This window comes from Pseudonaja textilis, chromosome 6 (assembly GCF_049901715.1).
Source record: "Pseudonaja textilis isolate UNSWEBS1 chromosome 6, rPseTex1.2, whole genome shotgun sequence".
NCBI classification, from domain to species: domain Eukaryota; kingdom Metazoa; phylum Chordata; class Lepidosauria; order Squamata; family Elapidae; genus Pseudonaja; species Pseudonaja textilis.
This window is the reverse complement of record NC_141995.1, coordinates 45,560,514-45,584,914: the sequence shown is the minus strand read 5'-3', so window position 1 is coordinate 45,584,914 and position 24,401 is coordinate 45,560,514. Positions and strand designations below refer to the sequence as shown.

Here is a 24,401-nt window from a genome sequence, read left to right as displayed (position 1 = left end):
GGGCAATCACCTCCCAGCCTTACTCTCGAGTCACCCCTTCTGCTTCAGCTGCTCTCGCCTTCTAGCAGCTCTGCGCACACGCACGCTGAACAGGCTCCCCTGGTTTCTCTGCCTCGCTGCTGCCAGACTCCTAAGGCTCCAAAGGCAGCACCCCACTCCCAGATGGTCCTGGCCCCATCTCTGCATCAGATGCAGGACCCTCATCTGAGTCTTCTCCAGACTTCCAGACTGGTGCCCATTCTTTCCCACTGACTGATTCCACTGCTGGCTGCACCAGCGGCCGGCAAACCACAACACACATGTATGGAGGGACAATAATGCCGCTGAAATCATTTTGATACCTTCCTTTTGCCTAAAATTCCAAGACTAGGGTATAGCTTTACAATATCAACTCTATTTCTCCCCATCTTGAGGTTCTCCAAAAACCTCCAAAGCAAAGCGGCAACTTAGTGGCTGATGGTTTTATCCTCTGTTCTCTTTTTTCTTTTCCTTATTTGCCAGTTGTTTATCCTGCTCAGGTGTCCACTGCCTTCTACACTACCGTCTGGGTTGTTAAACGTAGACGCTAATAAATATTGTAAAAACAATTAGCATTTTAGTTAGCTTGGTCTGAACCTCATTAAGTCCCCGAGGCTGTTTATTCCTTCTCCTTTTGCAGAATTTTAATTGTGCAAATGCAAATCAGCTCCAATCACTCGGATTCAGACCATTAAGCCGGTTGGAGTCAGATAAAAAGCGCACAACGGCTTTGGCATGAATGACGGGGCATTCGGCCTGATTGGAGCATTAAATGTGAGTCATATATGCGATTCAAAAATCGATTCCATCAAACGGAAAGGTGAAATCCAACGGCTCCAGCATTGCTATCATTAAGAATGAGGAGGGTTGAATTTCACAATCTACCCCATGTTTTCCAGCTTATATTGTAGCATCGTAAGGGGAAACCATATTAAATAGGACTCATTAAAAGCTGAAGAACATCCTGCATCAGCCTGATTTTAATTGCAATTATCTTTCTTTCTTTTTTTTGGCTGTTTTGCTGAGTAAAGGCTGTGAGACAATCAGATCTACTGAGGGAAGAGAAGATTGTATGAAAGTATGAAGGATCTGGTTGAGTTTATTTTTGTTAGTGGCTTAGAGAGAGCAGCCTGACCAGTACTGTTAAAATGCATTTTAATGTCTTGTTTTCATTGGAGATCAGATGAACGTAGGAGAGAGAAGGTCAGCGTCCAATATCCACAGCCCAGCTAGGGAAGTGTTGGACTCTCAGAGGTGGAGCCCCGGATCTGGGGCTTAGATGGGCAGGCGGAGGGGTGGGTGGAGAAAGGGGCGTGGCCTAAGTGGGACTGATGCACCAGGTGAGCCCCAGGCCACCAGGATCCAGGCACGAGCTTCGATTCCTTCTTGGAGCTTCCTCTGCAGAGCCCTTGGGAAGTGCATCTGGGGCAAAACACAGGATCCCATTTAATGGCTGAACTGGCACTGGTAGTCCTCGACTTACGGCCACAATCGAGCAACAGATTTGTGCTGCTAAGAAAGACATTTGCCCCAGTGAGTTCTGCCCCATTTTACAACCTTTCTTGCCACCGTCGTTCAGTGAATCCCTACACTTGTAGGGATGCCACAATGGCCATAAAGTGTGAAAACGGTCATAAGTCACTTTTCTCAGTGCGGTTGTGTCTTGGAAATGGTTACTGAATGGACTAGATTCACACGATCACGTGAAGTCTTGGTATTGCTTTACAAAGCCTTAGTGAGGCCACACTTGGAATACCACAACCGGTTCTGGTCACCACAATACAAAAATGGTGCTGAGACTCTCTAGAAAGAGTGCAGAGAAGGGCAACAGTTGGAAGCTCAAACCTGTGATGAACGGTTGCAGGAACAGGGCCTGGCAGTCTAGGGAAGAGAAGGACAGGGGAGACAGGAGAGCAGCCTTTCAGTATTGGAGGGGCTGCCCCAGAGTGGAAAGGGGGGGGGGTGTCAAGCTATTTTCCAAGGCAATTGAAGGCCAGACAAGGAATAATGGATGGAAACTGAGCAAGGAAAGATTCAACCTGGAAATGAGGAGAAATTTTCTGACAGGGAGAACAATCAACCAGTGGCACAGAAGTTGCCTTCAGAAGTTGTGGGAGATTCATCCCTGGAAGCTTTCAAGATGAGACTGGATTGCCATCTGTCAGAAATGGTATATAGGGTCTCCTGCTCGAGCGTGGGTTAGACTAGATGACCTCCGAGGTCCCTTCCAACTGTATTAGTCTATGTTCTATCTAAAGCATGATAAAATCTTGATGAAGGTTAGGAAGGAGCTCAAAAGTTGCACATACAAGTTTCAGAAAGCAATTTGGAGTGGCGGCATTTTGGTAGCTAGGTAGAAAGGAAGTTTGACTGAGCCAACAAGAGTCTTAAATTTGACTGAATTCAATGGGAAATGTAATCATTTTTAAATTTAGCTAATTAGGAGCAATGTCTCTTGTCTAGGCCCTGAGTGGCACTTCTTATAATAATTTGATGGGTCTTCAATGATGTGCTTTAAAAATGACAGTGGCATTGTCATCCTTCCGAATTTGAATCCTGAAATAACAAACCTGGAATGGTAGATATGAAGCACAGAATAACATGTGCAAATGCACCCATGTGTGGTTTGTTCCAATCACCCCATTGATGTGACTTGGTTTCTATTCTCTAATATAAATGGAGACTCTACTGTGTAATTTAGTTAATTTCCCATTTCCATAAATAATAACTGGGTTTTTAACTCCATCTGTGTTATCTGTGATTGGGATCTTGCAAAGTATAAGAAGGATGTTAACTTTTTATAAGTAATTGCTTGACAATAATCAAATAATGGCTTAACCTCCCTCCCCCATTAATAAGAATATTTAATAGAGGTAAGGAAAAGATAGCAAGTTGTCATTCCAAGTGTTAAGTTTTAATATGCAATTAATAAGGATCAATCTTTTTAATTCCAGATTCTACAACGTATGCACATTTTCTGTTCAATGCATTTGACACAGATCACAATGGATGTGTGAGTTTTGAGGTAAGGCTGTTTTTTAAAAAATTATTTATTTCTGTTCTATAATGCAGTCCAAAATCTCGTTAAAAGGTTATATACTCCATATTGCTCATAAGCAGATATACTGGGTCAACCAAATTCTTACTATTAATATTATTATTAAATAACATAATATTTGGGAAAATGCAAGTCCTGGTTTTCTAGTTCTCCACACCTCATTCCCTCTATCTAGTCAACCTTCTCCTTAAATCCCTTCTCCGACCAATATTCCCTCAACGGAAGAGTGATGGAATTTTTTTTTTAATATAATCAGAAAACATTCAATTAGTGGAGGAAAAGAGGGCCTGATTTTAATCAATCAGGTATTTAAGTTTCAGCTTTCATTATCTCCCAATTAACATCTTTCCTCTGTAAATTCCTTCTTGTTTTAAAGCTAAATGAAAGGAAATTGTTTCTCCTGAGCAATTAAGGGTTATACTCATTTAAAAACTTTTTGGTCTTCTCCAATTCTAAATACTTCACTAGGCAGAGGAGATTAATTAATGTTTTTACTAATGTTGTGCAGACAGTGAGATGATTCCCAAGTATATGGTCTGGAGCAGGGGTCTCCAACCTTGGCAACTTTAAGCCTGGTGCACTTCAATTCCCAGAAGCTGGCTGGGGAATTCTGGGAATTGAAGTGCACCAGGCTTAAAGTTGCCAAGGTTGGAGACCCCTGGTCTGGAGAATCATGGAGGCAACCAAATATATTTATAAGCCAAGTTTTTTGGTGGTGGTGGGGGTTATATATGCAAATTGCTGATTTAAACCACTATAGTAAACGCGGGGAAGTGGAGTAGTTAAGTTATTGGACCAAGACCCAAGAGAACAAGTTCAGTCAGCTATGGAAGCTGCCTTGATGAGCCTGGAATTGTCACGTCCTCTGCACACCTTAATTTATGCATTTATATATTATTTATAAGTGATACACACACACTCGGTGACTCTGGCATCCTGACCCAGAGGAGGGCTGCTATGGAAATAAAATTAGGGATGAACATTGGGAAAGCTGCCTTAAAAACCTGGGGGAAAAGATATATATATATACTGAGGAATGTTATGATCAAGATGTACAGCCTTCAAAAGTTAGTAAAGCATTTGAACGAGGTTTTTGTCAGTATTTGCACATTCATTGCTTGAACTATTTTATGAATGTAGAAACGGAGTAGTCTGCAAATGATTAAATATGCCTTTATTTATTTATTCATGAAGTAGTTCATATGTATTTAAAGATGAGACAGGTGAGCCACCGAAGGGATTTTGATAATACGCTAGCAATTCCAATTCTCCATCGTTATCTTCCATTCTGGGTAATTCCTGCAGTGATAGCCCGCTGCCTGGAATAACAGTTTTAAATACTCACTGGATCTCTTCACTTAACTCAACGTGACTGAAAAAAATCCTCAGCATGGATAAAGTATATCTTAGTCAGGTCTATTTATTATGTAACGTTCTGCTTTTTCTTTAAGAAGCACAGAACAAGTGCTCTTGTGCGTCTGGCTAGATTATTTCTATCTCACATTTTTCATTCCTCATCCCCCCAAAGAAGACTATTTAAAATACCTACAGAGCAGTAACCTTTAAATTAATGGGATGTTACCTTTCACGAGATAGTTTGATGTATTCATAGGCAACTGAGTTATGCCAGTGATTTCAGTGTTCACTAAAGGACAAGGCCGTGCTTAAATCATCCGAAGAGAGGAAGAATAATTAATAATGTAAATTACAGGTAGGGTCGACAGCTACTCCTTTGATTAGCTTTGATCTCTTCACTGTTGGCGTGGCCTCGGTTGAGGAGCTCCTGGGAAGGCACTAGGCGCAGGACCACCCATGCTCCAAATCACATTCAGTCTCACCAGTCTGGATCACCGTCTGGGCTTAATACAAACTGCGTCTGCAATAAAATTTGCTTTTAAGAAATCAGTGGAGTCTGGAGAGAAAGAGAGAGCGCGGGAGGGAGAGAGAGAGAGAGAGAGAGAGAATGACCTTTTACTTGGTCTTTGCAATTAGCTTTCGTTTGCTGTGTAACAGACAAGTAACTTCCTGATCTTGTTTATGTGTTGATTGCCTTGATTTCTAGGCTGCCCCCTAGGAAGACGCTCCCACCCTCCTGGCACAGAACGTTTATACGGCTGAATTAATTGAAGTCAATTAATTGAGGTTGCTGTGTGTGTTAAGGCAAGAGGGCAGAGAAAAAGGGCATCTCATCAGCCGAAGTCTCTGCTTTCCCTCAGGTCCACATGAATGCAAGCAAAGCCTTCTTCTTTCACAAAAACAAGAACACAAGAACGAAAACAATTCTTCATGAAATGGGAGCTGGGCTGGGTCCATAGCTAGGGATAGCGAGTGCTGTTTGTAAAGCTACTCGTTTCACTGCTCAGTGGAGTTGAGTGATCAATAGTAGATGCCCATAAAGGAGAATATTCGCAGTGCATGGTTGACGTGAGGGGTCCTTGGTGCTCTCTGAGCTGGGTGGTTTTCTTGCAGACCTTTCATGACCCAACTAGGTATCATCATCAGTGCTAGAAGGAAGTGGGGTTTGCAGAGAGGAGGAGGAGGAGGAGGAGAATTAGGGATAATTGGTGGTTTTCTTGAAGATGTTTCATGAATAGAATAGAAATAGAATAACAGAGTTAGTCCAACCCCTGTTCAGGCAGAAACCCGATAGCATTTCAGACAAATGGTTATCCAATCTCTTCTTAAAAAACTTCCAGCGTTGGAGCATTTACAACTTCTGGATGTGAAATACCTTTTTAAACCTAGATTTCTGTTTGGCCCCAATAAGCTGGATGCATTGATGTTACCTTCTGAGATTTGTGTGCATGCATGCGTGCCTTTCAGTCTTTTGACTGCAGCTTCCCTGGCAAGTTTTCAGAACTGGTTGGTCCTTGACTTCTTCCTAGAGCTGAGACGGAGCGATTGGTCCAAAGTCACCCAGCTGCTTTGTGCCTAAGGCAAAACTAGAACTCACCTTCTCCCTGTTTCTAGCTTGATGTTTGAGCTTCCACTAAACGGGCTCTCACTTCTCTTTTTCTGCTTTTCTCATGACTCAAACTAAGAGACACCATCGGTGCTAGTAAGGAGTGGGGTTTGCTCTCTTCTAGTGGCCTGCCCTAGAGAAACTGTATATACTTCTGTTCAATTGGAGTGGAGCATTTTTGTTTTCCGATTATGACAGCAAGAAAGACCCAAGGGGGTTAATGGGTTTTTAAAGATTCCAGAGAGTTTTGCAAGAGGTTGTCCATCTTCGTAGGTTCTTCAGCTTCCATGAAGCTACCAAGCCAAGGAACAAAGGCTGTTCTGAAGGCTCAGATGTCACACGACAGACGTGTCGCTCAATCAAGCAATTGGGTTTCTTTTGTGGTTCCCGCTGCCACAGCGCAGCTCTCCCTGCCATGTGGACCTAAAGCAACCAGAACTGCCATGTTTTCTATTGTCTCTTCTTCTTGTTGTTGTTTCCTTCTTCCCCTTCTAGGATTTCGTGATGGGCCTTTCCATTTTGCTCCGTGGGACAGTGCAGGAAAAGCTCAACTGGGCTTTCAATTTGTATGATATAAACAAAGACGGCTGTATAACGAAAGAGGTAAGGAGTCCAAGGCAAAGCTAACTGTACACTTTCCCCCCCCCACATATAGATAAATCATGACCTATGGATTCAGAAGTGTGGAACAAGATGTGTATGATACTGGAACAATTCCATCTAGATATTTGATTTTTTTAAAAACCCTTTTCTGCTCAGTTATTGGGATTATTGCCTACTTACTCATGCCCTTACAGACAATATCAAGCATTAAAGCTATTCCTCAGTGGGAGTAACTTCTTTCTGTTGCCCTGGGTTTGTATGTTGCTAATTTTATGCATATATGGGGTAGCCATTAGAGCAAACCTGTAAATTAAGCCATCTTGTTTGACAGTTAAAACTCCTAAGATTTATTTTATTTAGAGATTCTTAGGCTCCCATATAAGGTGACTCTGAGTGGCTTTCCAAAATTTGCCCCTTATGGGTTCTGCTAACATTGCACGGACCCTCCTGCTTTACAAACGAATCCCGGAATTGGCTGATCTTGAGAGGGGCCTTTCCCGACCTTCTTTGTTATGAGCAACAGAGTAACAGAGTTGGAAGGGATCTCGGAGGTTGTCTAGTCCAGCCCCATGCTCAGGCAGGAAACCTATCCCATGCCAGCTCTTGATCATTTCTCAAGATAGCAATAGAAAGGCCCCAGTGAGGTGGAGAGATACGGTCTTTCAGGTGACAGGAAGACCTCCAAGGTCTCTTCCAACTCTTGTTACTGTGTTCATCGATCATTGGAACAGGATCCATGGTGTTCTGTTGAACCCAGAGAAATCCACTTGACCCTTAGAGGTCACTGAATTGCTTGAAAACAAGCGCCTACACGTGGGAACTTGAATCACAACTGTGAAGTCATCTTATGGCAGGATTTTGAGAGAGCTCCAAAGGGGTCGGACATTTTCCATCAACGCAATGTGTGTTTTTCACCAGTTTAATATGTTTCCCACCAGGAAATGCTTGATATAATGAAGGCCATCTATGATATGATGGGGAAATGCACATACCCTGTTCTTCGGGAGGATGCTCCAAAACAACATGTGGAATCGTTTTTCCAGGTAGGATTTAAACTAAATCCTATAAGGAAAACCCAGGAAGATCCCTTTGATGGTTTGAAATTCTGATGGTCATTAAATTTGCTATTATTACGCTATTTGTAAAGACGAATCAGTTACTTGTGTCCAAGGAAGCATTTAATTTATGAATACTTTAAAGCTACTTCAATGGAAAGTACAAGTCTCGTGCTAGACTTTGATTTTTCTTGCATGTACCACCTTCCATATATGTCGAAAAGAAGGAAACAAAGTAAAATAAAATCAAGAACAGAAGTTAACGGTGGGACCAAACCATTCTCTTTTAGTAGCATCCATGGATAAGTCTTTTAAAAAAACTGACCAGAAGCATCTGGGGAAAAAGAGCTTCAAATTACTTATGCAACCTTTTTTATTTCTGGCAGAAAATGGACAAGAACAAAGACGGTGTAGTTACCATCGATGAATTCATTGAAAGCTGCCAAAAAGTAAGTCATTGAAGGGCAAGTGGCCTGTAAGCCATGAGGAAGCGTGGAAGCTTTGCACAAGCTCTTTCTCTACGCTTGACCGTTCCCAACAAACGAGTGTCCAGCCCCTGCCTGAAAATGAAAGGGACTGCCCCCCCCACTTGTGAATTTTGCCACTTTGCACATCACATATTAGCTTTTTTTTAAGCTTCTGAAGGCCGCCAGAAGGATAACAGACGGGAGATGCAGGGGTAGTAACACCCGCAGAAAGTAGGTTGAAATGTATGCCCTGGGTCCTTCCAACTTTAGCTTTGATTTCTTGAGTTTGATAGGTGAAAAGAACAGAGAACAGCATACTTGGGATTTGCTATTTTGCTGCTTGGTTTCAGAGATTCTTGGGGATTTTAGGACCCAAACATCTTCCTGGAATGCAAAAAGTGTCCACCTGTTTTAGGCGACTCATGCCACCATTTAGCTATTTCTACTTTCACTCCTACACTTGATCAGTATGAATGAAAATACTTAATATTTAAGTATTTAAGAAAATAAATAGAACCCCAGATCTTTCTTGCTACCAAGTTCTGTCTCTTAATTGCAAGTGCTACCAGCCCTATGAATGGGGAACAAGGCATTCGAATGCACAAGCGCACATTCCCACAACTGTAATCACTTGCACAGCTCACGGATGATGATCTGGTGGCCTCTGTGGGTCCTCGTGTATAGATGAAGAACATTCATCCGTATCTCCAGAAGCCAGGGGGTGGCTTGCTGAGGTGCTGCAGAGGCCATCAAAACATTGAAGGTTGAACCTTGAATGATAGCTTGTGGTTCTGTGTTTCAGCTACCTTTGACCTTGGAAGATTACCTAGCTGAGATATCGCTGATGAGCTAGTTGATAGTAGATCCATGATGGTGAACCTATGGCACGTGAGCCCCAGCCAAACTTACCTGCACTCCCAGCTGATTTTCAGCCCAATTGAAGCCATTTTTGCCCTCCCAGAGGCTCGAGGGAAGCCACTGCAGCCTCGGGAGGCCAAAAAACGGGCCTTCTGGAAATACTGGAAGTGCCAAAACGGGCCTGTTTTTCGGCCTCCTGAGGCTACAGAGGCTTCCCTCGAGCTTCTGTGAGGGTGAAAACAGCCTCAAACAGGTCAAAAATCAGCTGGGAAGTATGCGCATGCGCAGTGCAGGTAAGGGGGTGGGGTGGGGGTGTTGTGCACAGGGGGGGGGCTGGGCATATTGCATTGTGGGTGCCAGCACACGCACATGCGCTTTTGGCACACAACAAAAAGGTTTGCTATCACTGAGGTAGGTGATGGGTGGACAGACAGATGATAGTCAGATAAACAGATGGAGATGATCAGATATAATAATTTCATCTCAAAAGAGACATTCGCTATATCCGTAACTTTATGTTGGTGGGGTTAAGAATTGGGCTTCAAGTATCTTTTCCTAATAATTAAAGAGTTTGTATGAGTTGTTTTGTTTTTTTTTTGTTTGTCTGTAGGATGAAAACATTATGCGTTCCATGCAACTCTTTGAAAATATAATTTAACCTCAAGCAGCTCTCCCTTCAATCAGTGGGCAACGTGAGCAATTCTGCAGCAACCCGTCTCCCAAGGTTGCCGCGTAGGAATCAAGAATTGTCAGCTTTGCACTGAGATGCCTATAATGCAAATAAGCTTTTGTTTAATTAAAAGCCTACCTTTGGAGACTGTGTTTTTCCACTCACTGAGGTGAAGCGAAGAAGTCATTCAGCAAATACTCTGGTAGTTGTTTTTCCAAATGTCATTTGAGTCACAGAACAATCCAAAGAAAACAGCAATAGGGAAACCGCATTTATTGTCCTTCCAACTTGCACAGCGGAGGTCTTGGAGGGATGGGAAGGGGGGGGTGGAGGGAAAGGCAAGCTTTTTGGTTACTATGACTTTCCACAGCGTCAGCTCTTGAGTTCCACAGTCCCTGCTCTGGGAAACTCATCCGATGTCATTCTCAGCGTGAGGGGGCACTTTTGACCGTTGCACTTCAAGGGGAATCCATCCAAGGGGCAGTTGGAGGCTTCGCCAATCTGTTAGGGGTCTCAGATGCCGGCTTCCTTATGGGGCCACTGTGAGGAATGGGGCAACCAACACTGCTTCCAGGCTCTCCCCATTGGGCGGGGTGGTGGTAAAAATACCTCTCTCCATAATGGACCGGCACATGGAGTCTAGCCTAGCCTGAGAGGAATTATCAGATTCCTTAATTTTAAATTCAAGAACTACACTTTTTATAACAGCTTTTCTTGTGCAAAAAAAAAAAAAGTATTATTTAACCACTGCCTATGATACATTTATTCCTTTGACAAATTTACTGAGACAGTGAACATCCGGGCGGTAATTCAGATAAAAGTTTGGGCCTCTCAAAGGTGGGAATTAATTGATCCTGCCAGTTCTTGATTGGAAATGAAGATGGGAGCGAAAGCGAAGGCTGGTGAGGTAACCAGTAAGAGAGGCTCAGTCACACTCCCAGGGAGGTGCCTGCTCGAAACATGGACCAGGTCACAACTATGACAATTGAGTGTCATTTATATGAAGGATTTTTCTTCTCTGGTTCCAAGACGAAAGTAAGATTGGAAGTTTATTAGCATGACTACTTAGAAGGAGCTGTAGATTTTTCAGGAGCTGCAATTCCTACTATTCACAGCGTGAAAAGCGGAGGGAGAGAGAGAGAGGCTTCTGTGAAGGACAGAAAATTTGCAGAAAAATGATTTGAACAAAGAGTAAATTTGCCACAGCCTTTAAAAGTCACCACGGAGAAAAAATACAAGTGCACAATATCTAAGTTGAGAGAGGGAGAAGTTGGTATTCCCCACTCTTTTTTTGGAAAAAAAGGAAAAAAAACTATAAAGGGAGAAATAGACAGTAGCCAAACAAACAAACAAACAAAAAGCACTCCTACTTCTCATGATAGTCAAAATAATATTAAATTACTGTCTGGCTAGATGCTTTTAAGTACCGATAGAAGACATATGCCAGCATTAATTGTGAAATTTTGCACTGAAGTTCCAAAAAGCTTATAGATGTACAAAAATGCTGCAAACCGTTGTAGTTTTTCTTTTTCTTTCTATTTTTAAAAATGGCATCTAATCTGGTGCAAGATGGCTTAGAGAGTCAAGCTGCTCTTATTACTGCCACTGTAGGAATATGAGTAGTACAATACATGTACATCTAAACCCTGTTGTAGAATGTTAACAAGAATTAAATGTGCACATTTTGTAATAAAAATGAAGACACGGAAGGCATGGTGTGTGTTTTTTTTAAGCGTACTCATGGGAAGTCCGCACCTGTGTATTTGTTATATAAAGTTTAATACTTGGGGATTGTGGTGCAATTAAACTGTTTTTATTTAATACTCATGAAAATCTCTGTGTTTGATGGAAACATAAAGTATTCTGAGCATAGTGATACTGGAGAAAAGACCTCCGTCCCAAAAGAACAAATTATGTAGGTTTTCCAATCTAGAACTCACACAAGAGATCTTCCTATAAGAACACTATCAAACTAAAATGATCTTATCAACAAAAACACTGAGAAATAATCCCTTCCAGTTTTAGCTATTTCAAAGTCCTTTTTAAGAGGGGAAACTTCAGGACCTCCTTAGCCAGAACTGGGAAAGGTCTTTAGTGCCCTTGTGCAGCAGCATCTAAATTTAGTAAAACGTCAAGATGCACATAGGTTTTAGGTGAGGGTTAAGCCTAGCAAGTAAAAGGTGCATATATTTTTTTAAAAAAATAAATTAGTTTCATAATAATTTTAACAAACCAGCAAACCCTTCAGCCCCCAGAAGAGGGCCTAAAACACAGATGGTGCCATGCCTAAGCATTTTTCATAATTAAGCATCCAGGACACTTTTATTCTTGATACTCGTCTTAATTTTAAATATTAATCGCTGCTTTCCCTGAAAGATCACAGAACAAGACACTCTAGAAAAAATAAGTAACGCCAACAGAGTTGCCTCTTCATCGCCGTCTTTAGGAAGAAATCGAAGAATAAGTCGGAATCTTTGCCTTTATAATGGTCAGGCTTTCCTGTGCATAAAATAGGAATTGAAAAATAGGTTGATATTTGAAGCCAGTTTAGGGGCAACCAAATTCCCTCTTCACCTGAAAACAAATTTTCCTGGTTTGAGATGGTTCTGGATGCCCCATGCCAACCTCTAGAAGGAATCCCAGCTTTCGTGATAACTATCCCAGCTCTCTCTTTAGGGGCACGGAGCAAGAATAAACCAAGGTTACGCCCTACACAGGCAGCCCTTGGGCGATGCCGGTCGTGGGGAGTGGGATTTGAGTTGCTAAGGATTGCAGCCGCAGAGCCTGGCATCATGTGGTCTTGGCAGTGGCAACCCCAGCCCTCCCCGTTGCTGTTATTAAGCGAGGGTCGTGCGTCATTAAGCAAGCGGCTCTGTGCAACTTCCTGCCAGCATCCAACAACCAAGGGGGCAGCCGGCAGGAAGTTGCAATGTGCGGGAAATTTGAAAGAAGGCTGGCAGGCAAGTAAGGACCGGCTCCCTGGTATGGGAGGGAGGGAGGGAGGGAGGGGGCGCATGAGTGGTGGGGAGACATGGGTGAGTACGGTGGCATCTGGTGGCTGCTGCCGGATGGGGAAGCGTGTGAGACAGTTGTGTGTGTGTGTGAGAGAAAGAGAGAGAGAGAGACTGGGGAGGCACAGGGTGAGTGAGTATGGCGAGGCCTGGCGTGGCTGCTAAGGATGGGAGAGGATGCAGAAGGGGCAGGGAGTAGCCACTCTGTGAAGGGCCGGGCTGGTCGTGCTTGGTCAGAAGAAACGGAGGAAACAAGATGGCAAGTATCAGCTGGGCCATCAGTGGCTGCAGGAGGCCAAAAGGCCTTGGACTGCGGGTGGAGGGAGGGGGGGCGGGGTAGAGATGAAGCACCCCTGAGGCGGTCAGTGCAGGGCCGCTGCCAGGTACCTGGTTTTCCATCCCAGGACACGTTGGTGTCTCTAACTTTTAAGTCCCAGTCTTAAGTCCCCTTGTTCAACACCGCCATAACTTCAAACCAATGCCCATAATTTGAAGAGAGGCTGGGCAGGAAGCTAGCAAGGCCGCGTTCGAGACCCAGGGGCTGCCGTGGGGCAGGGTTGTGCTCCCGCCCTTTGCTCTAGCTCCTGACGGAGACATGAAAGGAGAAACACACCCCACACCCCACACCCCAAAAATGGGCAACGATGATGCCACCGGCTAATCCTTCCGACCCTTAAGCGCCTCGGTGCTTCTGCCACGGGCACAAAGAGCTCGAGGGGTCCCCGCATTCGATCCTTGGCTCAAGAACTCAGATGAGGGCACTCACTCACTCCAGGTATCTTATCTCAGGGGAAACCCCCATGGCTGAGTTTCCCTCACCTTTCATCTGTGGCAAGGGGGGCGGGGGTGCACGTTTATTAATGAGGTTCCCCCTAAAGAATACAAAGGACCCCCCACTTGCAGCAGAAGAGAGAGGCTCCTTTCAGCGGTCGAAGGGCAGGATTGCAAACCTGCACTGACAAGAATGTAGGATTGGCAAAAGCTTAGGGACTGGTTCAATCCTGCTCTCCTTCTCCTTCTCGAGGCTACAGAACCAGCTTCAGACAAATGCAGGTAGTAAAAGCAATGGAGGAGACCAACAGGTTGCCCTTACTTTTCCACCGTACTGCTCCAGTTTTTGCAAAGCCTCCGTCGTTTGTTCTTTGAACTTCTTGCTCATCTGCCTCTTGGAAAGCTGGGGGCCAAAAGTAAGGGGCAAAGGGGCAAAGTCAGATTTCCATTTAAATGGCCTGGAAGGCTGCAAGAGGACAGCCTCGTCGCTTAGCACAATGCCTCGTCTGATCTAGGCAGGATACGGCGGGGTTATAGGGCGGGCAGGCAAATGTCTGTCTAGAGTAGCAAATGTGATTTTTTTTTAAACCCTGGTTTCAGGAGGGGACGGATTTATAGATTATAACAGAATATCATAGTTGGAAGGGACCTTGGAGGTCCTCCAGTCCAACCCCTGCTCAAGGCAGGAGACCCTACACCATTTCAGACAAATGGCTGCCCGGTCTCTTCTTCAAAGCCTCCAGTGACGGAGCAGCCACAACTTCTGGAGGGAAGCTGTTCCACAGATTAATGGTTCTCACTGTCAGGAAATTCCTCCTTAGCTCCAAGTTGCTTCTCTCCTCGGTTAGTTTCCATTCTTGTCCTCCCTTCAGGTGTTTTGGAGAATAACTTGACCCCCTGTATCATAGTAAGTGATAAACCATGGTTTGAAATCTGAGGGCTTGGGTTAACATGCTAAGACTAAGGAAATGGCATTAGGGGTGAGGGTGGTGAGAAAACCCAGCTAACGCCTCTGAAATGCCCAGACCTGTAGCAGCTTCTTATTCCAATTTCCAAAGGAATTTAATCTAATTTAATAGACCACCCATGAACAGGGACAAAGAGTCACAGAAACGCTTTTACAATACAGATCCCCCCACATTGCCACAAACCAGGAAAACTTAGAACAAAGTTATCAGCAGAAATTCTGGCAAGCTGGGATCCAGCATGGTTATACTCACACTGGAAAGTAGATGCTTCAGATGACCGTTGAGCCAAAAGCCAACCACAGCACTCAGCTGTACCAAAGCGTTCAGCCCTCTTCTAAACACTTCATCATCTGAATGGGCCTTTTAGGAAGAGAAGAAACTGAATGAAGACACATCCACCGGGTGGAAGAAGCACTCGCTAAAAAAGCAAGCCCCTCAAAGTATAACAGTAACAACAACAACAACAATAATAATTAGGTGGGGTCCAGAAAAGGTGGCCCAGAACAAAACGGCAATGCTTTTCATGCAATTGAAAATGCATTCACGGAATCCTTCTAATGTGACCATCCTGTCAGTTGAGTCATATAAAAATATTGCAATTGCTGGTAATTTGGAACTGCTCCATTCTGAGGGCTGCATTCCCCAAGGCAGACAAACAATTCATTTTAAAATTTTTCTTCCAGAAGGCTGGCATCATTTATATTTAAACAGTACAGAGTGTAAATATACTGTGTGCACATATAAGGTAACCTTTATTATCACTTTTTACTGTGAGCACACTGGCCCAGATTAAAAATGAAATTCTATTTCATGATCTCCAAAGAAAGAACATATCTATATCTATAATTTCTCTCTTTCTCTCTCATATCTCTCTTTATCTCTATCACTATCTATCTATCTATCTATCTATCATCTATCTATCTATCTATCTATCTCAATCTCTCTATCTATATTTCTATATCTATTTATCTATCAACTATCTGATCTATTTATTTATATTTCTATATCTATCTATTTATCTCTATCATTATCTATCTCTATGTCTCTATCTACAGTATATCTCTATCTATACGTATATCTGTCTCTATCTCTGTCTATCTTTCTATATCTATCATCTATCTATCCATATCTATCTATCTATCTATCTATATCTATCTATCTTCTATCTATCTATACATCTATATACATCTCTCTCTCTCTCTCTCTCTCTTATCTATCTATCTATCTATCTATCTATCTATCTATCTATCTATCCATCCATCCATCCATCCATCCATCCATCCATCTATCTATCTATCATCTATCTATCTATCTATACATCTCTCTCTCTCTCTCTCTCTCTCTCTCTATCTATCTATCTATCTATCTATCTATCTATCTATCTATCTATCTATCTATCTAGACTGGGGCAAAAGTCACTTAACAAATGTCTCACTTAACAACAGAAACTTTGGGGTCAACTGTGGTCGTACATTGAGGACTGAAGTATAATATGAAGAGAATAACTAATGGGTTATTTGGAAAAAGAGCTGTTTTCTTGGGGAGAAAACTACAATCGCAGATGCTTAAAACAACTGAACTTCATTGTAAATATTTTCTTCTGGGGAGGAAGAACGCAGTGCTAATAGGTGGCCATCATTCCTACATCCATAACAGGACTTCTTAAAAGGAGTTGTCACGAATAAAAACTTGCTGTGACCCAACCCGAAGCCATTTAGGGAAACCATCCACCACCACGCCTGCCGTTTAATTACACCTACGGAAAACCCATAAGCTGAGAGTCCCTCTTCCCCCTGGGTGTTTCCTGTCAACCTTCCGCTCACTTTTCTCAGGAGATAAACAGGAGGCAAAACAAATGTTTCAGTTGGAGGATGAAATGTTTTGCCCGCAAGTTGAGTCCTCTTTTCATGACATTTTTAAAGCTCCACCTGGCGCTTCCTGGAAGGGCGTTCTCCAGAATGGGCTAAAGAGACAGTGACTCAAGCACAACGTCTATGGCCTAAGGTGCGGTTTCTTAAGCCGTGGTTTCTCAGCTTCGACAACTTGAAGGTGTGGGCCAGCTGGGGAATTCTGGGAGTTGAAGCCCCTCCCCCCCCCATCTTCAAGTTGTCAAAGCTGAGAATCGCTCATCTGGAGGTGTAGCAGAGCAAGTTCCAGAAGGTAGACAAGGCCAGCGCCACCTGCGATTGTGCCCTCCAGCCACAGAGACCTCACCAGAGCACTTTTTAACACCGGAACGAGCCGAGGAAGCAACGGGAGGGTTTTCTGGGCAGCGCCTTCGGCTGAGAGCAGCTCTTTGAAGCCCTCCTGGGAGATGAATGTGTAGGGGTGCCTCGTTTCTTTCAGCCCCTGCGGGGAGTCACACAACGCAGTGTTAATGCACCCCGCTCCCTCCGCCTGCAAAATCCCTCCCAAAATATCCTGGGGAAGAATTCAGGAGTTTCCTCCCATCTCAAAGGTTTGTTTGCCCCCTTCTGGGTCTATCTAGCATTGCCACGTTTAACAAGGGGATTCTGCCTTTAGCACAGTAGCCAGGCACTTTTCCCCATTTTTTTAATATCATATTTTAGATAGAACATAGACTAATAGAAGGGCACTTGGGAGGTCTTCTAGTCCAACCCATGCGCCAGCAGGAGACCCTATACCATTCCAGACAAACGGTTGTCCAGTCTCTTCTTAAAAGCCTCCAGTGATTTAAGGAAAACCCTGTGTATTCTTGCTGGTTTAATTTCTGGCTCTTTTTTTCAAACACCCTTGTTCAGAAAGTACTGTAATCAGTGCTAGTTGCATGCCTTGGTAAGCATTGCTCTGTGAACAAAAGTTCTCGTTCTGAACTAATTACTACTCAAGATTTCACCTCCATTTCGATTCACAGCCTGGGACTGGTCAAAACAGCTCAAGTCTTAACCAAGGACCTCAGAGCTGTTAAGGTAACATCTGAGTATATATAGGCAGTTCCAAGTAAGGTGGGTGGTTTTTTTTTTTTTTAGTTTTTTTGCAAAGTCAGAATATTCCCGTCTGGTAAGTTCAAAATTAACCCTAACCCTAAGAAGAAAGGTTAGAAAGAGGCTGGACGGTGTACAAAAGTTAATTACATATAGCATGAACGTAGTAGAGGGAGAGGACCAATAAAGTTACCCAACTGTTTCAATTCTAAACTTTCTAAAGCAATAAGCACTCGCAATGTAAATTAATTACTTTTCTATACTAGGCAATGAACGATTCGCAACTCGCAATGGTGTGCATGGAATGTCTTTACATGAAAATTCGTGTAGATGTGGCAGGATACAATGCCTTTATTTTTTCAAGAAAGCAATCCAGCCCAACATTTCCTAGCTTCAGAAATTTTAAGCTGCATGGACTTCAATTCTTCGAACTCCCCAGCCAGTCCAGACATCTTAATAAGTTCCCTGGTACTGGGGAACGCTGATGTAGACCAAAGATTCAAAGTTTGGCGATGGATTCATTTTTACAAGCCTTACTACCCCCAAACATTCTAGATTTCTCCGCTTCCCCCAAACTCTGATCCCATGGCCACCTCTAGCCAAGCAGCAGAAGAATTACATGGACAAAACCAACCACTTCTTACGCTATCTTCTTTCATGCATATATTGATTTGACAAAACTGGCACTGGGCTTTCAGTGTTCTTCATAAAATTGTAACTTTTCATTTTTCGAGTGCTTTTTTTTTAAAGGAGGGTTGTAATACATCACTTTAAGAAAATTCCAGCTTCCCCTTTTTCTTTGAACAGTGTCAACAATAAAATACAAATTGTAGGAATTCTCTCCCAGACTTAAAAAGCTGATATTCCCCCAAAACGGTTTACCTCTGCTAAATTAATAAGAAGAGGGTCAAACTGAAGTGTTGCAGGATGACTGTCCCATTGCAATGTGTGCCTTATGGAGCCATGGACTAATCTAAAATAAAACAAAGCACTGGAAATATAAATAACGGGTTTGTGCAAGGGTCAACACTGACATGAAAGCAGTGAGAGAGAGAGAGAGAGGCACACAGAGAGAATGTGTGTGTCTTCTATTTTTCACTTAATGTCAAATTTTTTAAAATACCTTTTACAAAACTAGCACATTTTATTTTAGCAAAATCATATAAATTATCCTGTCTCATGGGCTCTCAACCAACACCATTAACATCCCGAGGACGATTGAAAAAGGGTGGTCTTAAGTACCTGTCAACATGTTAGAAATCAGTGTACTGCACACTAAAGGGGCTCCTGTCAAAATCCTGGACTTTTCTGGAGTTTTTACCAACTCAACTCCGCATTCAAAGATTGAGCTCAAAGTTTCACAGACTCACCCTGGACAGATTGAGAGTTTAAGAAGACACCTTTAAATCCATAAAGTCTTGCCAATTGCAGAAAGCAGAAATTACCACTTTTGGGGTGGGAAGGGGTGGTAACAAATAAACTTCTAATAATTGTTTTCTGGTTCTAAGAGTTGTAAACGTTTGTTCCATATTTACAAAACCATTCAGTCTGGCCCACCAACTGATTTCGACCTTGCCAGTTTCAGTTCTTACAACTTCACGGATAGAAGGATTATTTTTTTCTTTATTAAGTATGCTTTTTTAAAAAAAAAAACCCAAAGCACTGTACATCTTCCTCCACTGTCAATCAGGGAAGGAACAGAACTATCACATTTCTAACAGTGTTATTAAATGCAAACATTTTAAGATGGAAATTCAAGGTATTATCCAACAAGAATATCTTCACTATTTGGTTAATAACATTGGAGATGTACATGCCTCTTTCTTTTCATGTTAGCATGAAAGGCAATTTTGCCTTTGGCAGTACATTTAATCACTCCAAATAGAATTTAAAAATTAAGTAGCATTTCTACAAGGGCCTAAATTGATATTTTCAAGTTTGAAGGGAAGAATCACAAGTACAATATGTGAGTTTTATGGATTGAGGCAAAAATGTAACAACTACTTTAAAATGTATACAATTCAGAAGCAGCCACAAGACATAATGTGAATACAGCAGAACTGTAATTCAGCCACCAGCAAAACTAAAAAAAAATTTTTTTAAAAAAAGTTTTGTTTCTGGAAAAATGTTTAAGCACTATGCATTCCCAGAAACAAGTAAAATTAACTTTTCTTGGTCATATTATATTTGAATTATTGCTCTTTTAATCTACATGCAGTACAATTCAAAGCCTATTTAATTGTAAATGAAAGTGGAAAGCACTTTAAAATGCTAATATGCGAATTAAGCAATATTCATTTGATTCAACATTTAGTGTTTCCATAAATTTAATTTGCTCACCCCGGTCCCTGATATTACCTGCAAGGGATGCCCCCTTTAGAATAAATGGCTGCAAAGGCGGAAGGTACTCTTGACTGAATATTGAACTAGAACAAAAAGAAATAATATGGTCAGCATATTGTTATTCTAATACAGATATGCCCCAGCAAGTCATAGCTTTTCTAAATTCTACTGAATTTACATCCTTCCAATGGCACTTGAAGGTGCTTAAATTTTACAGCAGATATGTCATATTTTGAGGATATATTATTACAAAAACATAAGCATAAATGTATATTCAGAATGAAGATTAAAATCAGAAAGAGTGCACACGCCAAATACTTTCAACTGACAAAAGATCATGTGAATTTTCTTCTTCACCTAAAGAACATGAAGAGGCAAACTTTTACCAGTTGGAGTTTACATTAATAAGATAATATGTATCTTACTAATTATTAATACATATGATCCAAACCAAACTTGTTGCTAAGACTGCTTAGAGCAAGAAACAGCAGCCAGCTGTCAACCAGAGTTGGATGGTTTCATGCAAAACCTTCTCCGGAGTTTTGGAACCAAATGGTGGAACTAAGTATTGCTCCTTATCAAATTGAGATTTTAAAAAATGAAAGGGCAGCAAATGGGCACATATAAATAAAATATATTTTAAAAATATACAAAAATATGCACATTAGTTTTGAAAGCAAAATAAAGGAAGAGACTGAAAAATAATCCATGGACTATTAAGAGAAAGAGGGAGGAAAAATACAATAAACTAGAAATACTGGGAATCTTTCAGCCGAGATAAAAAGAACTGATAATACAAAGGGATTTATGAAATCTCTAGGCTGACTATAATGTATTTCTAAAAAATCTTGCGCACGTGAAATAGGAGTTTTCTGTCTCTTAGAGCATTTATTTGGATATATTCAAAAGATCTGGAGATTGCTAAAAAAAACATTATCATGTTTAATCACTCTAAATCCAGGTCAGCTTAGAAAAGATTCCTTTTCAAAGTGCACTTAGCTGTCATTGTTGGGTTTCCCTCCCCTGTAGGAAAAACTAATCACTCCCTCCAGTTCTAATGTCAGCTTTGGGGTGGGATAAAGCCTCACATCTTCCCAGGGCCACACTAAAGTGATAGGAGAGTCAGAATCATCCCTACAAATTGCAGAGGAGGCAACAAAGCCCCAGGATCAGAGACGCTAAAAAAGCTTTTTGAAAGGAATGGCAGTTATCACGCAAAGGGCCAAAGAGCCTTCCTGGAGAGCGGGTGGGAAGGCTGGACAGCTCCAAGGCTCAACCAGATCTGATGCCAGAAGAGAAATCGGTTGCTGTCCTTGCGGTCAATTTCCACAGAGGACATCCCGTCTTGTCATTAGTGCTGGAACCTCCTGGAAAGTCCCTGCCCTGAAGTAGGACTTAGCAGGGACCGTCCCAAATTCAGGTGAGCAAATGAGAGGAAGCAACCCAGTTTCCTGGAGGCAGGTGGCCTGGGCAATTTTCACTGGATGATGAGGATTAGGATGTCGTTCTGCTTCCTTAGAAAGTACAAAACACCATCTCAGTCCTGGCAAAACCTCTTTTATTTCCACGGCTGTGAATTACGTCCATTCACAGCTTGCAAGGTTTGACAAACAGGGGGGTATCGGAAAGGGGCAGCGCAGTCTTGGGGTGGTAGCAGTGAATAAATGCAATCCCTTGCAACGAGATGTGGCTTTGCCAGCGGATGGGCCCTTTCTAAACACTGCAAGGCAGTGGTTCCTCAGCCTGGAGCTGCTTGAGGCAAGGAGGTGAAGAAGGGCTCCCCGGCCCAGTGCTGCACCTACCGGGTCAATGGTTTTGGGGTTAAGGCGGTCACTCGGCCGTGGCTGCGGCTTCAGGGCCAAAGTCTGAGACGCCGAAGGAGCCGAGCAGGTCTTCCTCTCCCGGCTCTCGCTTTGCTCTCTCTTTCCACGGCCTGTAGACGATCTCTGCCCCACGCTGCCTGCTCCGAATACCGAGAAGAAAATGCCCGGGAAGAAAAGAGAAAAAAAAAAAGAGAATTCAGTCCCCTTTTTCCTTACAAAAAAAAAAAAAAAGAGGAAAGAGAAGAGAGAGGAGGAGGAAGAAGAAGAGAATTTTGCAAGTACCAGTTGCTGCTTTTCTGGCGCTTTCGGCTTTCTTGGTCCGATGCATCCCTTCGTGGGGGGCGTCCTAAGGGGAGGAGGGGCCCTCATTGTGTTGCACCAAACAGGCGTCTGCAAAGGAGCAGAGGGAGGGGGTCCAGAGGAGGCTAAGGGGGGCTCAACGGCTCAGGCTTCTGGGCTTTGTTGTGGTCAGCCCAGGGCTTGGGAGGCGTCATTCATGGCTGCAGGCGGGGGGAGGAGGGGGGAAAAGAGGCGAGGGGATGGACCGCCCCCCCCACCAACTTCCAGTGAGATCAGCTCCAAGAGACCAGTGGTAAAGGCTTGGATGAAAGACCACTAAGAGATCCCAGGCAAGAAGGGAACAGGGAATGCCAGCTCAATCCCGGGGACCTAAAGGCAGAAGGCGACAGGCCGCCCATATTTCAGCCCTGGGAACTGAGGAAAAAGGAATGCCCCTCCCGGTTGGTTTAAGGATATGGAGCCACCAGGAGATCCCAGGCCATTCAAAGCGACTGTGGCCTTTTGGCTTAAAAAAAAAAGGGGGGCTAGGCTTGGCCAATGGACAGGGGACCACCAGGAGATCCCAAGAGGGAGGCAACGCGAAGCAATTTTAGCCCTTTGGCTTAAAAAAAAAACACCGTGGCCTGGGTTTGGTCTATGGACAGGAGGCCACCAGGAGATCCCAAGAAGAAGGCAACACGAAGCAACATTGGCTTTCCAGTTTAAAAAAAATATTGATATAGGCTTTGTCTATGGACAGGAGGCCACCAGGAGATCCCATGGCACAAGGCAACCGGAAGTCAGGGATGCATTCAACTGGCCTCCCCAGGGGAGCCCCCCCACAAACATGACTTCTGTGATAGATGGGATGGGAGACCACCAGGAAATCCCAGGAGGCGGCTGTCGCCCCCCTGGCCCCGCACTCCCGAGGGATTCGGGGAAAAGCCGTCTGCACACGCTCTGCGGGCGGGTAGCCCTGCCTGAAATACCGCGTCGGGGCTCCTGAGCTGCAGCGGGCCGCCCGTTTTCCCTCCGTGGGGCCACCGGGCAGGAAAAGCCCGTCGCGCAAAACGAGGTAGGCCGCGGCGGCCCTGCTGTTGCTATGGGAACTACGGCGCGGCGGCAAGGCCAAGCGTCGCCCTCAAACGCGTTCGGCGCTTTGGGATGTCCGGCGCCCTCTTGAGGTCGGCGGCAGTGTCTGCGTCAACCTCAGCGGAGCCGGACTTCAACTCCCAGAATCCCTCAGGCAGCCGTGCCGGTTGGAGGAATTCTGGGAAGTGGAGTCCGCCTCTCTTCACGGTTCCTGAAACAGAAGCCCGTTCAGCCTGGGAGATGGGGGGTTGCAAGGAGGTGCAATCCTATCGCCTTCTCCTCCGATCCATGCGGGGTTTTATATTTTGCACGCAGCAACAGCAGCCTTTTAACCCTGGAAGATTTCAACTCCCAGAGTTCCCCAGCCAGCTGGCTGGGGAACTCTGGGAGTTGAAGACCTCCAGACTTAAAGAGGCCAAGTTTGGAAACCCCTGCCACAGAGAGAATTTTCCAACGGTTATTTCATAGAACAGAGGCCTCCAAGCTTGACAAACTTTTAAGACTTGTGGACTTCAACTCCCAGAATCCCTGGGGATTCCAACTCTGGAGCTCCCAGAATTCCCGTGGCTGGCTCAGGAATTCTGGGAGTTGAAGTCCATAGGTCTTAAAGGGGCCACAGTTAGAAGAGATGTGCAAAATCAAAATAGAATATGGACCCGGATTTTTCTTATTAGAAATTAATGTGGGAAAATACAATAGAGATACCATATATTTAATAATCCAGGTAATCACTGCTGCAAGATTAGTTTATGCCCAAAAATGGAAATGCAAGGAAGCTCCAGGCGAAATAGAAATAATTAGGAACATTTGAATGTGCGCAGAAATGGATAAACTGACACAAGAACTAAAAAATAAGGATAAATCTAATTATTACAAAATACGGGAAACGTTTTATCACTGGTTGGAAAAAAGGAAGGATCCAGAATATAAGAAATGATTAAGGTTTATGAATATATACCATGCATATAAAATGTAAATATGTACAATTTTTATATGAATTAGCGATGTTAAGACAACTGTGTGTTAGGATGATTGCACCACATTCATTGTTTTTAAATGTCTATTTCTTTTCTGTGTATGCTCAATAAAAAATTTAAAAAAATAAAAATAAATAAAAAATAAAAAGGGGGCCATGGTTTTACACACACACACACACACACACACACACACACACACCCCACTCTGAAAGAATTATCCATCCACCCCTCTGTGTTTTCTGTTGTGTAATGACTTTATCAATGCCTCCTGAAGGCCCTGCTCCAAATCATGTTGAAAAATAAGCAACAGAATCCCGAGCGATCAGAAGTACTTTATCTAAAACGGGTGGTATAAATATGTGACATTGTGAGTGACAGAAGCAGATATTGGGAGAATCACTATTGTGTGTGTGTGGGGGGGGGGAGGTGGCATCCTGTGGCGCTTACATTACTTTCTTTAGCAAACTGCTTGTCTCTCCAACTTGCAAAGGTGCCTTCAAC

The 24,401-nt window shown here is 43.3% G+C and overlaps 2 protein-coding genes across 18 annotated transcripts in view; one reads left to right on the top strand and one right to left on the bottom strand.

Moving 5' to 3' along the window:
- Window positions 1-11,878, top strand: part of KCNIP4 (potassium voltage-gated channel interacting protein 4) — a 267,695-nt gene extending 255,817 nt beyond the window's left edge. For all 5 annotated transcript variants that reach the window (XM_087936485.1, XM_087936483.1, XM_026699757.2 and 2 more), the window contains 5 exons: window positions 2,973-3,043; window positions 6,534-6,641; window positions 7,580-7,684; window positions 8,083-8,145; window positions 9,632-11,878. In XM_087936485.1, the coding sequence (XP_087792611.1) occupies window positions 2,973-3,043; window positions 6,534-6,641; window positions 7,580-7,684; window positions 8,083-8,145; window positions 9,632-9,679 (395 nt within the window). In that variant the 3' untranslated portion in view covers window positions 9,680-11,878. The remainder of the gene's footprint in view (window positions 1-2,972; window positions 3,044-6,533; window positions 6,642-7,579; window positions 7,685-8,082; window positions 8,146-9,631) is intronic.
- Window positions 11,485-22,924, bottom strand: PACRGL (parkin coregulated like). Of its 13 annotated transcripts, none has more exons than XR_015744158.1 (9): window positions 22,812-22,924; window positions 21,835-21,942; window positions 21,532-21,689; window positions 19,745-19,812; window positions 18,269-18,359; window positions 16,656-16,790; window positions 14,694-14,801; window positions 13,796-14,370; window positions 11,485-11,805 (listed from the first exon to the last, which is right to left on the bottom strand). XR_015744158.1 is itself a non-coding variant. In XM_087936478.1 (9 exons), the coding sequence occupies exons 2-9, from the start codon at window positions 21,878-21,880 to the stop codon at window positions 12,134-12,136; spliced, it is 744 nt and encodes a 247-aa protein (XP_087792604.1). In that variant the 5' UTR covers window positions 21,881-21,942; window positions 22,812-22,924; the 3' UTR covers window positions 11,485-12,133. The 13 variants fall into 13 exon arrangements, 10 of the variants coding, with proteins under 10 accessions (XP_087792604.1, XP_087792606.1, XP_087792602.1 ...); XR_015744156.1 differs by having other exon boundaries at window positions 21,532-21,692; window positions 22,821-22,924; XR_015744157.1 differs by having other exon boundaries at window positions 22,821-22,924.
- Window positions 22,925-24,401: the final 1,477 nt, after the last annotated feature.